General features: G+C 37.0%; 1 protein-coding gene across 6 annotated transcripts in view; it reads right to left on the bottom strand.

Moving 5' to 3' along the window:
• The window catches only part of ppp1r12a (protein phosphatase 1, regulatory subunit 12A), a 76417-nt gene extending 62103 nt beyond the window's left edge, over window positions 1-14314 (bottom strand). For 2 of the 6 annotated variants that reach the window (XM_077234191.1, XM_077234190.1), the window contains exon 1: window positions 13930-14252. In XM_077234191.1, the coding sequence (XP_077090306.1) occupies window positions 13930-14166 (237 nt within the window). In that variant the 5' untranslated portion in view covers window positions 14167-14252. Of the gene's footprint in view, window positions 1-13929 lie in introns of all 6 variants that reach the window. The other 4 variants (XM_077234194.1, XM_077234192.1, XM_077234195.1 and 1 more) reach the window with 4 other exon arrangements.
• Between the last annotated feature and the right edge of the window lie 2021 nt (window positions 14315-16335).

The following is a 16335-nucleotide window of genomic DNA, read 5'->3' as shown; positions in this document are numbered from 1 at the left end:
TCATGACTTACCGTAATCAACATTCAAAACAAAACAGGCTCTTATCAAAGCATCAACCAATTAGAAAGCCAATCAAAGAATAGCACACACCTGTTGATTGGATAATGCTGGCAATCATGTGTATGAAAGTTTAAGACAGCAATCAGTGTGTGTCTGTGGACTACAAGGTGGGCTTCAGGCTCTAAAACATTCCTCGAGAATTTTGAGCATCAGCAATAGTCAGGTAAACCAGTTTGAACCTGCAGTGACGCTTGTCTGAAATTTTTCACCTGCTTCGCCATATAGTCATCAAAACCAACGGAGGACATTCCAGAGTTTGGTGGCAGCTCAGAGAAATTAATTACAATTAAAGTGCCAATAAATTAACCCAATTAAAATATAATTTAAGAACATTAGCATCTAAACACAGATAATTGCTGGCAATTCAGTGTTCTCCCTTAGAAATGCTATATGAAGGCGTCATCGAAATGCAGTAGGCATATATAATTCAAAACACAAAACTAACTTATTAACAGACAGCTGCTTTCAAATGCCCGCGTGCACTTTGTGTAGAGAGCTCTCGGCATGCGTCTGTATGCGACTCCATGTATAAGTGGTTAGATGCATATAGGCCCAAATGCTTTCATGGGGCGCAATTAATGTAAACAGTTAGTTAGATCTTAAGGGATTAAACAGACAGAACATCTGTGCATTAGTGTGAGTTAGGCTTACTGTGGTAGTCGGTGTTACATGGTGTTCAGCCATACACCGACTACATTACTTGGCCGCCGCCCCCACTGTCGCTTGCAAGAATCATTTTGGAATCAGATTGTGACTCCCGGAATCGGATTATTGTGCACCACGTTTTTAAAACGCAGGGATTGAGATCGCCAGCAAAAATTTCAAAACCAAGGCTGGGCTACACAGTTTTTCCACCCAACTGCAATACCCAAATGCAATGGAAGACAAGACAAGTCAACGTGTTCAGAGACAACAGATGACACAACGCTGTAGTTTTTCTTTTTTAACAGACTTCCTGTCCTTGATTATGGGTTCCTTTCAAACATCCAACCGAAAATATCTCAACACCGCCTGCCTGACAGTGCCAAACCTGCTTATTACAAACTGTAAAACATGAACTGTTGGTGTGCTGGGTTCTAATATTACCATGTCAATCAAGCAGTAGACAGACTTTGATGACTACAAAACCCCATAGTGACGGCCAAGAATCATTTTAGTTTCTGCTTAGCATAATATTGCACAGGAAAAAGGCCAACACAATAAACATGTCAATTGAACAGATTGCTAACATTTGATTAAAACCTTTACCACGCTGATTCATCTTGACAACTCCCACCCACTTCCAGTAAACAATGAATAATTGAGTGACATGCAAATTACACCCCCATTACATATGCATGAGAAACCTGGTGATGGGATGGACCCCATCAGAAACCAATTTAAAAACAATTAACATGAATTATTTAAGACAAAAATGGCATCATAACATTTGCACTTATTGGACCATAAAATGCCAAAACATATGGCCTTATAATTTTATAAACCACCCACATTGTTAAATTAAATCCATAAATGATTTCATACCTTTAACACAAAACCACTGACCTGTCTTCAGCTTTTAACTCTCTCGTAAAAACCAAAATTCCTTAATTATGGTACCGCCAAAACCAAAGCACACGCACTGACATCAGTTTTTGGCTTGCGGCAAAGCGTGTTTTATGCACCAACCAAGAGGAAATAATGGCCCACACACCTAATTTATGTCAGGACTGATTTCCTTTAGGCCTGAGGTTCATACACTGATGAGAGAGAAAACATGACTCCATCACCCATTTACATAGGCCTAACATTACTATGACCGTCATCAGACAAACTAATATCATGATTTAGCACAAGCAACAATAAAATTAAAAAGGAAATATATCGTATATCGTTCCAATTGGTTGGAAAATATCACTATTTAGCCTAATTCAAATGGTCATCAAAGAATGTCTACCACATTTTGCAAGACAAAACATTGTGTCATGCCATACCAAAGTTTACCATGGTAACCTAGTAGCAGCCTACATTTTCACTACAGACATAAAAAGGTCCTGAAAGCTTCTTCCTGTTTGAAAGATATATTACATATTCATTTATTATGGTTTTACTGTGGTAAACGTGGTAATCTGTAAACCTGACATTGCATTATTTGTTTTTCTGCCATATATGTTCTGAAGTTTTCACCACAAGACTAGAAATTGGAGAGAGAGAAAAATTCATTCCAAAATGATTGGGATGATTTTGCAAGAGTGGTGCATTTGTATAGAAACTAAAAATGGTGACTTCTAATAAAAATTACTTCTTGAGAGCAAACCATCCAATTAGGGCTTAGATGATTTAGGAAAAAACAGTCAAATCTGGGTTTCACTTGGGTTAACGCTTTACAAGAAACAACTCAAACCTTTTTTTTTATTAACCATAAAGTGAACCGTTTTTTTTCTTTCTAGTTGTGTTTTTATAATAGGCCACATTTTATTAATGACCAATTCAAAATTACTAATAAAATAATAATTATAAGTGCTTATTAATAAATAAAAATATAAAAAAATATATTAAAATAAGAAAACATATTGCAATTAAACTATTGTATTGTAAAATAAATGCAAAGAAATAGTGACAATGGTTTCCAATGTGAAACCGGAAGCACATGCATACATTTATATTATATATTACATATACATACATATATATATTTTTTTTTCTTATGAAAATCCAAGCCTTCTCTATTTGATAATTGCACAAAGCCATACTGCAATACCTAATGTATTTTGCTATATAGTGCAGCCCTAGTTTTCTAGCAAAAATTATGGTAGACATGGCAAGTTTTTGTAAGGGCTGAGCCCTTAAAGGGATACTCCACTTTTTTTGGAAATAGTTTAACTCTGGGGGAGTTGTAAAATTAGCCTGTTGAGTTTTGCCATTTTTGAATCCATTCAGCCGATCTCCGGTTCTGGCGGTACCACTTTTAGCATAGCTTAGCATACATAATTGAAGTGGACAAGACCATTAGCATTTATGTAAAGAAAATATAAAGTTACGATTTACTAGGCTGATACGACTAGGAACTATACTCTCATTCCTGTGTAATAATCAAGAAACTTTACTGCCGTACCATGAGTGCAGCAGGCGCAACGATATGACGCAGCACCTGAAAATAGGCTACCTTCCGTCAACTGTGTGCGTCATATTATTGCGCCTGCTGCACTCATGGTACGGCAGTAAAGTTTCTTGATTATTACGCAGGAATTAGAGTATAGTTTCTAGCCATATCAGCCTAGAAAATCGCAACTTTACATTTTCCGTCGGTCTTAGTGCACGATGTAACTACAAAAGAGTCAATTTTTAAATAGGAAAAATATCGAAACACTTCGGTCATTTTTTTTGAGAAATGCTAATGGTCTTGTCCACTTCAATCATGTATGCTAAGCTATGCTAAAAGTGGTACCGCCAGAACCGGAGATCGGCTGAATGGATTCAAAAACGGTAAAACTCAACAGTTTAACTCTGGGGGAGTTGTAAAATGAGCCTATTTCCCAAAAAAGTGGAGTATCCCTTTAACTTCTTTTAGCGAATGGGTAACGAACATAGTATCGCATCTTGTTTCCCAGGAACGCAGGCTAATATAAGGTCCATTTAAGTCCAAATTACATTGGCCTGGTTTTAGATTTCAGGCCCTAATACAAACTATCTCCTGCTCAGACCAGGTGATATGTAGTATCCCACAACGCTCCCTGTTAAATCTTTCTTTTATACCATGGTTTTCAGGGTTTTACATGTATTGTTATTGAGTAGCCTATATCCTGTGAAACTGACAGCCAAGATCCAAAATGAACCACATGCAGTTGTTTCTTGTGAAGAATAATCTAAGTGTGTCACCTCAAGGAGTTCTGGAGGGGAAAAAAGGTTTATCTAGGCACACTAAAACTGGAAAAAGCTGGCAAATTTGATGATGGTAAATCTCCAAAAAGACTGAAGATGCACAACACAAGTTCTCTTTGGTAGATGGTTTGATTGTTGTTTTGAATCACTCAATTCGTCAATTACAGCAACCCAATAATGACTGGGCTGTCCATGCTGACTCACAACGTAAAGAAAAGAGAAAGAAAAAAAAACTCACAAACAAAGGTTCACAAACAATGCAAAGAATCCTGAGGAGTGTTTCTTTGAGTATCTACACCAGATATCAGCTGACATTCCAACTGGGCGGCTCAAGACACAGCTGGGAATCTAAGGATTCACAATGCATGCTGACATTGCTGAGATTACTGAGATTATCACATTGCAGTACTATGAACGATGACAAACACGTTAAATAACAGTTCACCCGAACACGAAAATGCTGTCATTATTTATTCCCCCTGATGTTGTTACAAACCTGAATGCCTTTCTTCCACAAAAAAAGAAAAATTCTGAATAACTCTGAACCTTCAAAAAGGATGACAGTAGAGGAATCAAAGTAGTCCAAATGACTCCTGTTCCATATTCCAAATGTGAGTCCGAATCACATACTGTCTGAGTAGCTAAAACATTTGATAAGGAACGTACTTCGCGAGTTTGCAACCGTAAAAAAGTATGTTTTATTCAGTAAATGTGTGTAGTAGAGGTGGGCGATATGACCAAAATCTTATATCACGATATGAGTAATTTTATTTCACGATAATATAGCCTACATCACCATATAGTTATTTTGTTTACATTCACTCAAGTCAAAATGACTATGAGTTCGAATGTATGTATATTGTATACATTTCACATACTGTTTTCTCCTATATAGGGAAACAAGCATATTCAGACGCAGGGCAATTATATTTGCGGAAAAGATAATTAGTTATTCATTGAAAAACAAATTAAGTGAGTTGAACAGATCAATCGGATTCAGTGAGACCACATTTGTGAACCGGATCAATTGATTTCCTGAAAAGATCAGACTGATTCGTAGGGCTGTGTATCACCAACAATGTCACGATACGATACGCATCACGATACTAAAGCCACGATACGATACGCATCACGATATGGATCAATTTAGGATTTAAATTTCTTTTGAGCAGAGTTTAGTGACAGTAATATGTTTATTGAATAAACAGTGTTATAACAGTTGTGATAAACTATTTAGTTTTTGTCATTAAAAAACAATGAAAGTTAAATTAAATAAGTGTTGGAATGTGCACCAAACAAAGTAATTTCTTTACATTACGTTGAAATAATTTTAAACAAATAAATACAATAGCCTAGAATAAAGATAGCCCACTAATAAAGACAAAAGTTTTTAAATAGCTCTAGCACTAGCATTGAGAAATACTACAGAAACTTAATAAAGTAATTAAATGTAAAATAACATTGGGTAGTATTTTAGTCCTGACTAAATTAAATACATCGGCTATAAATCCAGATTCCTTTTAATTAAAGCTATCTTTTGTTGTTTTGACAGCAATATTAATGACAGACACATACGGCTGCTGTCACTTTAAGAGCTAGTGCACGGATCCTGTTTTCATTATACTGTCACATGCATTTTATGCTTATTTAAGACATAACCAACTGTGTTGGATACTCACCAAGACTGAAATTTTTGACATCATTTCGCTTGTTTTTGTCTGTAAAAGCGATATAATCCGTGAAAAAGAACTTTTGTCACTCACAGGCTGTTTGTGAGGCGGTTTTACTCTATGTATGCATGCAGAGAAAACCATTTCTCAGAGAGCGTGCGAGTACTGAATCGTTTAAAATCGCTTGAATGTTTAGTTTGGTAAGACTTAAAAAGACGAGCGAATGGTAAACTTAAGTGACAATGAAATGCTGGCCCGAATAGGCAAGTGAATATTCCGTCATGTCCCAACTACTAAAAGCGATAGTGTATATCGCCACCTTCAGCGCGTTTGATGCTTGCCTTGAGCAACACATCTTGAGTGACAGACGCGGCACAGCTGAACACTCGCGCTGTTTGTGAAATTGTGTCTTGCAGAATGTTTTAAAATGACTAATTCGATTTTATAACCTGTATGGATTAATTTACTAATACAATCTACATGCTAAAGTGAATCAATGTTTGCGGGAATTTCCAGCATTATAAGTGGGAGACCTGCGGGAATGATTAGAATAATGTGTAATACTTGCAATCCCATGCTGAAGTTCGAGCCCTGAATTGGCTAAATTCAAAAGCACGACAGTATCGATACCACAGTTGCTGTATCGATACGCGCATCGTGAGGAGTTCATGACGATGTATCGTCGTATCGATATTTTGAGCACAGCCCTACTGATTCGCTCACAAATCTGTCTATTGATACGTTTCTCATGAACTCGCCAGGAAGACTTTGAATATTGTCATATAGACAACTTTATAGTGTACAAATTTCAACTTTTGTGTTCCAGAAGAAAAAAACATCATACGTTTTGGAGCTACATTGTCATCGTGTTCATCCAAAATGAAAATTGTCATTTACTAACCAAGCAATTAAAACACACAGAACAAGATGTTAAATTTCACTTTAAATAGCACCATTTCCTTGAGCTTCCCTTCCTGGACACTGTCACACAAGCTCGAAAGTTATCAATCTTCATACCACACCATCTTTATGCATCATCTCTATACAAGTATTGTTGAACAGACGGACTCATGTAACAAGAGACAATGTGGCACATCTGTCACAGAATGACAGATTAAAACACAAATGAATGGTAGAGGAAGTATTGTTTTGCCTAATGAGCGCCTTAATTATGCCTCATCATGTGCCTCTATTTGTGACACTGAAGAGAAGAGTAAAACAACGTGACTGACTGACTGTTGAGGTGGAGATCTTTTTGGCTAGAGGTGTAAGTGACAGCTGAGGAATTCTGGGTCTTTCCAATGAGAGACACGGCAGGAATGCAGGAACAGGACGACTGCATGTCTTCACCTACCTTCTTACTGAAACCTACCTAAACCCTGACCTCACCGATGATGACAGCACTGCAGACAATTCCACCAATGCGGTAAATGACATGTCTCGGACTAAAAGGCTGCCGCTTCCATACAAGGTTAAACAGACTTTAAGATTAGGCCTATGTGTAAACCATAAATTTGAAAGATATTGCAGTTATGAAACACGCATCCTTGGAAAACATTAAGGAACAGTCTTGCAGACACCAACGCTTTAGGCCTCGGGCATAATCTGCTGTTTCTCGCCTCTATTTGCATACCGCCTCCACAAAGTTGTTGAGCCACTAGATAAATTCAACCATTTTCTTGAACTGGAATGATTATATAGGCCTACATGAAAGATGCACCATATTTCTGCCAACACTCCCATCTGGGATTTCTTTCAAATATCTCCAGATGGATATATGGACATTTAAAAAAATTCAAATTCAATCAGATTTTTTTTTACTTTGTAAATTATATTTTAGAATGATATTATGCAATGCAAAGGTTGTAAAATGTGGTTATTTATTTATAAATTAATATATTTTGTTATTAATATAATGAATACAGAAATATATTATGAAAATAATCTAAATACACTGGTTCAGGGTTTTTCCTGCATTGAAAATTTAGCGGCCACCAAAGCGACTTTTTGTCCCGCCAAAGCCTTATTTGATTAGTTATTGTGATTTATAAGTGAACTGAAGTAGATGATTATTGCTGCGCTTGTGACAGGGTGCATGTTAACAGAGAGAGAACGTGCTAAGTATTCTTAGTTAATTTTCATTTCACCCTTTACTAATAGCCTACTACATTATTGAAATCCAAAGTTGTATGTGTTAACATTAGTTAATGCACTGTGAAGAAACAGGAACAAACATTGAACAGCTGTATTTTTATTAACAAACATTAACAAAGATAAATAAATATTTTTTTAGCCTATGTATTGCTTCTGGTTAGTTCATGTTAGTTAGCCTAATACATTAACTAATGTTAACAAATCAAACCTTATTGTAGTGTTCTCAACAAATAATTTACTCAGAACACCTGAAATGAGAACGCAAGTGTGCTTACCCAGTGGTGAGCAAGATTTAGCCTTAAGAAACTAAAAGAGTTTACTAAAAAGGTATTTTCAGGTAATTTATGACAATGTACAGAAAAATTACAAAAAAGCAAACATGTAGTTTAGACTGGAGTGAGGTGAAACCAGAAAAAAATAGCTATTTTTAGCTCGCTGCTAATTTTATTTAATTGTATATGGTAGAAAATTAGACTATTAGTTAAAATAAATATATTATATTTTTAATGCTACTTTTTAATTCTATTTTTTAATATTGATATGATTATATACCAAAATAATTATTAGGTCTAGCAAAGAAGGATTTTATCTTACATAGCTATGTAATCCAGTGGAAAAAATCACAGCTTTTTTTGAAAAGAGCGCATGATGGTGTCGGTCGGCCACCACCGAAGACCTTTTTGACCCATGAAAAACCCTGTGGTTTAAAAAAAAAAAAAAAATTCTTCATGCAATATTACTGTTTAAATCTAGATTATGAACATATATTTTTTAAATATATAAAATACAATTTTAAAAAGTATGTCAATGCAAAGGCTGTAAAAAATAGCCATGATTTTCATTGTGCAAAAAAAAAAAAAACTTTTTTATTGACATGGACCAGTTCTCGACAGGCTTTGCAAGATTCACTCTTTTATGGATCTTTTCGATTATTTTTTCAAGCATTTTCTGTATTTGTAACACAAAAGTTAAGACGCTAAGTTGTGGGCAAAATAAAGAGAACATAACATAATGCAAACCATATTCAAACATGACTCCTTTGGGCACAAGTGCTTTCGAGTGCCATGAGTACCTGAACTACCCACTATGTCATGGCTCTGATACAAAGCGGATGACTTTTGATTCAAAACATCAATCCAGAAAACATCCCAGCTACGAACAGACAAAAGAAGCCTGTGCCAGGTTTGAGCTTGAGCAGTGCAGAATGTGGGTTGACTGGGTGCTAAAGTTAGTGCTCCGGCACTCTTGCCTGCAAGCCCGACTGCACGTGATATTTATAACCTCAGCCATACTGCTACAAAAGTCACTGGAACCAGCACAGCATGTCCCTCCATAGATAAACACAGCAGTGCACTGAAAGCGAGGTCACTACCTGTCGCAGGCAGCACAGATGCGGTGAAACGCTCCCGAACGGGTTCCTGTTCTACCTTGAGAATATATGTGCTGACTGGATTGAGTCAGACACTCTTCTACAGTTCTGCAATTAATGAGAAAACTAGCAGTCCATACATCATTTCGTATGAGCAATAACAATAAAACCTAATTGTGGCTCAGTCAAAACACTGGTGTGAGTAACCTACTCCACGAAGCTTCGCAGCTGTCCATTTCCTGTTTCTAAAGCCTGCTTGGGGCATTACAGTCATGCTGGGAGAGCCCAGGGTGACCAAAACACTGACTGAACCAACTTGTGCTGTCATACTGATGTCTAAATAAAGATATAACTTAAACGCCACATGACTCAAATCCTCAATACGATTCTAAATCATACTGAGGTAATACTGTGATTTTTCAGTATTATTTACAACAGGTTCTGCATTTTCATGGGTTTAAATCAAAGATTTTTGTTAAATGAGACAATAAAAAAGCTTCTAGCATCAAAATAACTCTCTAGCTATATTAAAAAAAACTTGATTTTCAAAAGTGAATGAATCTGCAACAGCTGAATGTAATATTTTTGACAAGCCAAACATGTCAGTCTATGAGCAACATGTAATTTCTAAGCCACGAAATAAACTAGATTCCCTAAAATAAGTATAATGAACTACGCAAACAGCATTTTGAATGTATCCAGCACGTTTATACTTACCCAATTATCAAACATAGTTCACCCTTTATGCACGTTACCACATCCATCAAAAACTTAGGCTGGCTATCTGCTAGAATATTAGAACTAAAAACATTGACATAACACACTCACTCGATTTATACTCACTAGGGGTGTAACGATTTCGATTTTAAGTCGAAATCGACCGAAATTAAGTCACAATCTCGAACTTCGAATTCAAAAATGTAATCGTCGATGCTGCCACGCCCCCATGTCACGCCCGTGATGGGAAGTTCGGATCATTTTACTGACTCTCTTGTTCGATCTCGTTCATCAAAATTAACTAGGCCTAATCTTTTTTTCTAGTCATTTCGTTCATTTCAGGGGCTTTAAATGTTATACTTTTAACAGGCAAATTCCCCAAACATATCCACCTATGCAATCTTGATAATATTCTGAATTAAGAAATCATTATAATGCAGTCAAAAATAATTTACAGGGAACATTAATAATTACTTGACCTTCCGAGTCTTTTGTTCATTTGTCGCGTGACAGACGCAATGAACGACTCATCACGGCGCGAAAAAAAAAAACACACGTGTTGACCCGGGCCGATATTTCCCCTCACTATCCTCGGGCCGGGCTCTTGATCTATAGACGTGCACTCTCAACGCAACAGAGCGCAGCGTGGGACTAGATTTGATGGCCGAGTGCGAGCGCGGACGTTAATGCACTCACTCTGTGTGTGCGGGAGAATAAAACGATTCGCGGGACTCCCGCAAACTAGAAATATCTATGAATAAAACATAAAAACTAATACATTTTTATTTATCTGTTGCAGAAAAGCAACAAGAACAACTAAAACAAAATAGAAACATTTACAGGCCAGAGTTTCTAAACATGTTTGCTGCGTTGAGCGATTTAGCCAATCACAGTCATGTGTTGATTTCTTGAACGCAATGGCCAATCAGAAGCATTTAAGATAGACTCCCCTCACCGCTCAAAACGGACTTTTTGTTCAGTGCTGAATTCTGTCAGCTGGCAAATCCTCTAATTATAACAAAAAAAGTGTAGGCTATATATTATGAAAGATTCATTGTGCAGTCAGCTTCATTGATAATAACAGAGATGTGTGAGATCGCGATGAACTGATGTCAGCTTTTTAGGAGCAACAGCAACCTGTGCTTAAAAAAACAAACAAAAAAGTAAAAATCGAGAATCGAATCGAACCGTGACCTTAGAATCGAAAATGTAATCGAATCGAGGATCTGGAGAATCGTGACACCCTTAATACTCACTCACTGATATAAATGGCTTCACTGAATACTTGCTGGCTAAGAAATAAATTATTATTACCTTACGATCCATCTGCTTTCAAATCCAAATCACTTGAATATTGAATACACAGTGGTAGAAGTCCAGCAAGTACACCGATTTCCTGGAAAACCCACACTACCGGATGTTTTGAATGTGTCATCGCTTTACAAGATCAGGGAGAACATGATGACCTGAGCAGCGTCAACATGCTGTCTTTCACAGACGATAACGTACATAATACATAACGTACACGAGTATAGCCTACATTTGTTCTTCAATGAGTTGATTCTTTCAATCTTTTCAATGAGTAAACATCGTTCAACGAGTAGCCTTTACGCACACATTCTGATTCTGACATTCCTGGTTTGAATACTTGCAATAATTGTCTATTCTTGACTAATTGTATATGAGTTGCATTACCAAGTTACAGGTGAATTTACTTTAGTAAGGTTGTGTATAAAATTTAACATGAGGCAAACTATGGAAAGCACGTTCTCTTCTATTTTACAAGTTATGCACTTTTATAAGTCATCCTTCAAAGTATATTAGATTATATTGTGAGGTGCAATTTATTATTTGCAATTCCCCTATCATAACCATAACCATGGGAACCATGTGCGTCAACACAAAAATTCAAATTTCTTGATGCAACTGTCAAACCAAGTAAATTTTAAAGTGCTAACAGAAGATGTACACGAAATGCCTCCAGAACAACTAAACCAGTGCATCTTTAACAGCGTGTTTAAAAACAAATACCATTCGCTATGAACTCACTGCCTACTGGTCACATGCTAAAATTCTCCGCTACCTCACACGTCTACATACATAAACACACACAGCAGACCCAATAGAGGAAGGAGCCTCTCCACTCAGTCATGGTTGGGTCTCAAGAGCTGCATCCAAATTCTTTCCTCCCCGTGTCTGAACACCGGCCCAAAAAAAGGCAAGTGCTTTTAAACGCGTTCTGTACTGACAACCTCCGGCCGTCACTTACAGACACATCAAACCCAGAAGACTCATTGCAGGGCCATAGAAATTACGGTTTACAACCTCAAATGCCACCTTTTCCTGTTTAAAATGCAAGACGTTTTTAGAGACCTAAAAACTTATGTGACATAGAACCTTAAGTTCAAATATTAAAACACAGCTTCTTTGAAATACTTCATCAGGATTGCTTTGCAATGTTTTTACCCCTGAAATCTGACTGTGAACAGGTTGATTGTGTCTGTGTCCAAAATTGTTGGTTAAAGGGATAGTTCATCCAAAAATTAAAATTCTGTCATAATTTACTCATCCTCAAGTTGTTCCAAACCAGTATAAGTTTCTTTCTTCTGTTGAACACAAAAGAAGATATTTTGAAGAATGTCAGCAACCAGAGAGTTGTATTTTTTTCCCCCAACTATGGAAGTCAATGGGGTCCATCAACTGTTTGGTTACCGACGTTCTTCAAAATATCTTCTTTTGTGTTCAGAAGAAGAAAGAAATTCATACATGTTAATGGAACGACTTATTGTTCCTAACCTGTATGAGTAAATGGTGACAGAATTGTCATTTTTGGGTGAACAGTAACAGGAAAATAGGATCAAATATTTTTATATCATACAAATTTTCCTAGATGCCATGAAAAACTCTATTGGTTACATGACAGAAAGTACATTTGCGTGTAAGCGCGCATACTTCTTTTGCCACACGTAATTCTTTGCAAGAGTCATTAGCGCCTAAAACGGTTCTAAATGGAAAACCTAAACTAAAGTGACACATCTTTCACGGATGTTTACAGTCAAGCCAAGGAAACTACCCTACGTCTTAAAGAGACAGCTCACTAAACAAAAAATCTGTTATTTGCTCAATTTTAGCATGTTTCGAAACTTTCTGACTTTCGTTTGAATGAGGAAGGCAAATCTAAATGTTAAGAAGAATTTTAATAACTGACAGCGTACAGTCGCCGCTCATGTTCATTGTGCGATTAAAAGCTGCAATGAAAGTGGACGGTGACTGGAGCTGTCATTCCGCCAAAAATCATCTTTTGTTTCACAGGATTAAGAAAGTCATACGGGTCTGGAAGAACATGAGAGTGAGTCAATTAACATTTTATTTTCTGCACGAATTACTCGTTTTAAACTGCATTTTGCCTGCTTATGCGTTCCCTCGCAGTCGTATTTTATATCATTCAATCTCCCGCACATAAATCATAATGTAGACGGTCTTTCTACACAAATGCCACAATTTCGATCAATAATCTGTAACGCAACATACGTGTCAACACAGGGAAACCTCTTTCAAAATACACAGCCGTGCTAACTGGTTGCTAAGCACCTTCTCAACGTTATTTCAATGGTTAACGTTACTAGCGGATCAAAACACATTTACGAGTCGGATCACTGCATCTATATAGAATAACCCCATGCACATTCATCCGATGCCTTTATAAAGAGATTCAAGTGACATTGTGCTGTAGATCATCTACTGTATATGCACTGATCTATGAGCTGAGCGGCTAACAGGCTAACCAGCAGCTAACGCATACACACACACCCGACAATCACTCAGACAGTCCTCTTCCTGCCTTTACACACTCTTTTACACACAAATACGTTTATTCCGGGATCATCTATCCAGCACAGTGCGCATAAAAAAAGCAAATATCTGTGTCGACCACAGCACAATTAGCTTCAGCGGCTACGGGGTTCCGCAAAACGGCCCGACGAAGATCGTGATGATGATGATGGTGGTGGTGGTGTTGGGCTGAGTAAACACTGCCAGAGAGCAAGCCGTCCTCATACACGGATCTGTGCACAACAGTCATCTCTAAAGCGCTCTTACCTGGTGCAGAGCGGTGAGTCCGTCCACATTGGCGTAGTTGATGTCCGCGCCGCGGTCGAGCATTCGCAGCACCTCCTCCGTATCGCCGCTCGAGCAGGCGGCCAGAAACACGGCGCCATCGTCGAACTTCACCTTCGTCTTCTTCTTCTTCAGGACGGGCGGCTCAAGGTCCGTCTCCGAGCCTATCCAGCGCTTCAACTGTTCGTTCCTTTTCTGCTTGGCGTCCGCCATCTTCATCCCCTCTAGCCTGGCGCTTCTTATCTGTCTCGAATGGAAGATATACTTTATACTGCCACTATCCCAACACAGCGCGCTGGGGCGTGGGAGGGGACGGCACGGCACGGGAGAGGGGAGGGGGGTTTAGGCTCACAAACCTGGTTACGCCGAGATATCGCGAGAGCAAGCGACGTCATCCCAGGATCTGCAGCATAACGTCATCTTTATGGGGCAGTAAAGAAAAAAAAGGCTGTGTACAGTATATGCAAATATGTTTAGAGTTGGCACAGAACACGGGAAAAGCAGATGTTATTGCATAATAATAAAAACATAATCATAATTAAATAAAAATACAATTAACATAAAAGCAAAAAGGCAAGTAGCCTATGTAATAAAATATTTATCATATCATATATAATAAATATGTAATAATCAAATAAAAGCCTGTTAGAGTAATTAAAGTAGGCCCATGTAGTAATATTATTAAATATAAGTGAAGTTGTCTGTATTATTCGGTTTTTATTTTACTCCGGTGGTTTGTATAATAATTAACTATTTTGCAGAATGTGTAAAATGTTGTTTAGTGTCTTTTTTGTTAATTTGAATACATTAAGAAAAAATAGTAACACAAACAAATAATGTTTACTCTTTGTGAATTATGTCTTCATATAAAGACAATACAATTTGCTTTGCCTAAGTGCTTAGTAATATCAGTTGGTACAATTACATAATAACTAACAGTTACTGTTCTAGTTAATAGTAGCCTATCTCACTATATGCAAGTAAAATGTACCCAAATATGTCTGTTCATCAACTTCCACCTTTTAAAACACTTTTTAAGAAATGGAAACACACCTCCATAGATCGTCGTTCTTCCATTAGTTTAATCTGTGATTTTATGTAATATTTTATAGACTCATATAAGAAATTAGAGGGAAAGAAATGTTACTCAGCAATGGCAAATGAAGTATACAATTACCAATGTGAACATGTGCCCATCAAGTCTTAATATACTGCTTGTTAATGTTTCGCCTACATGTGCAGACAGAAAACATACTCATACTCAGTGCTTATTCAGAGGAACTTATTATATATACAATATATATATATATATATATATATATATATATATATATATATATATATACTAGTATATATATAACTAGTACGTACATTTTATATAATATATACACACACACACATGTAAACATAGGCCTAAACTTTTACGTTAGATGCGATTTATCGTGATTAATAGATTTGACAGCACTAAATTAAAGCAATAGTTTAGCATAAGCTTATATAACATCAGTGAAAATAGTTATGTATATATATATATGACACTTCCAATTTGTTCAGTTTGCTTCCATCAGGTCTCTTCTATTGCATTTAATGGTTTTATTGTCAGTGTTTATTTGATTATCCTTCACTTAAATCTGTTTCTATTACTATACGTTCAAGAAATAATCAGTTGATCAATTATCTGGTTATTCTAATTTATTTTCGAGCACAGATTGTTTGAGGACAGTAAAAAGATGTCAGATACTGGTGAACTGTGAAAGTACAAAACAGCTTATTTAATTTTACTTGTATATTTAATGTGCCTCAAATTATCATCCTTTTTTGGATTATCTTTTTATATATCATGGGGATATCAAATATTCTAAATCAAATATTAAACATTAACTGACTACTTTAAAAGCCCATTTTACCCCTGGAAGGCTTATAGAAGTTTCCTCATCTGGGTAATTGAGTTGACAGGAACCTTTTGACCCGCTCTACCGGGCCGGTAAAGAGTGTTATTTTTCTTTTGGCACTGTGGTGCGTTATTGTTGGCACAGGTCCATGTATGTGTGGTTTGAGCAGGTAGCTGGCAGAGCTAGTTCAGATGTTTGCAATCTCTCTTACGAACTATAATCATCATGATGAGCTTTATGACTTGAAGTGCAGTAAGTGTCAATGTAATTGCTCAACTAATTTCAGTTGGACACGATCCAGGTGTGTACGTCATCACGGATTCGTGCAATGAAGAGACGAGCATAAAACTTGTGTTTTGCTTTACCAGTACACGCTGATTAGACATCATGACTAATTGTGTGTGTGTGTGTGTGTGTGTGTGCGTGTGTGAGTGTGTGTGTGTGTGTCTGTGTGTGTGTGTGTGTGTGTGTGTGTGCGTGTGCGTGTGCTTGTGCG

The sequence above is a fragment of the Siphateles boraxobius genome, unplaced genomic scaffold, assembly GCF_051911475.1.
Source record: "Siphateles boraxobius isolate OS27281-9 unplaced genomic scaffold, OSU_SipBor_1 19, whole genome shotgun sequence".
Classification (NCBI taxonomy): domain Eukaryota; kingdom Metazoa; phylum Chordata; class Actinopteri; order Cypriniformes; family Leuciscidae; genus Siphateles; species Siphateles boraxobius.
The sequence above is the reverse complement of the archived record's forward strand: the minus strand, read 5'-3'. Positions and strand labels throughout refer to the sequence as shown.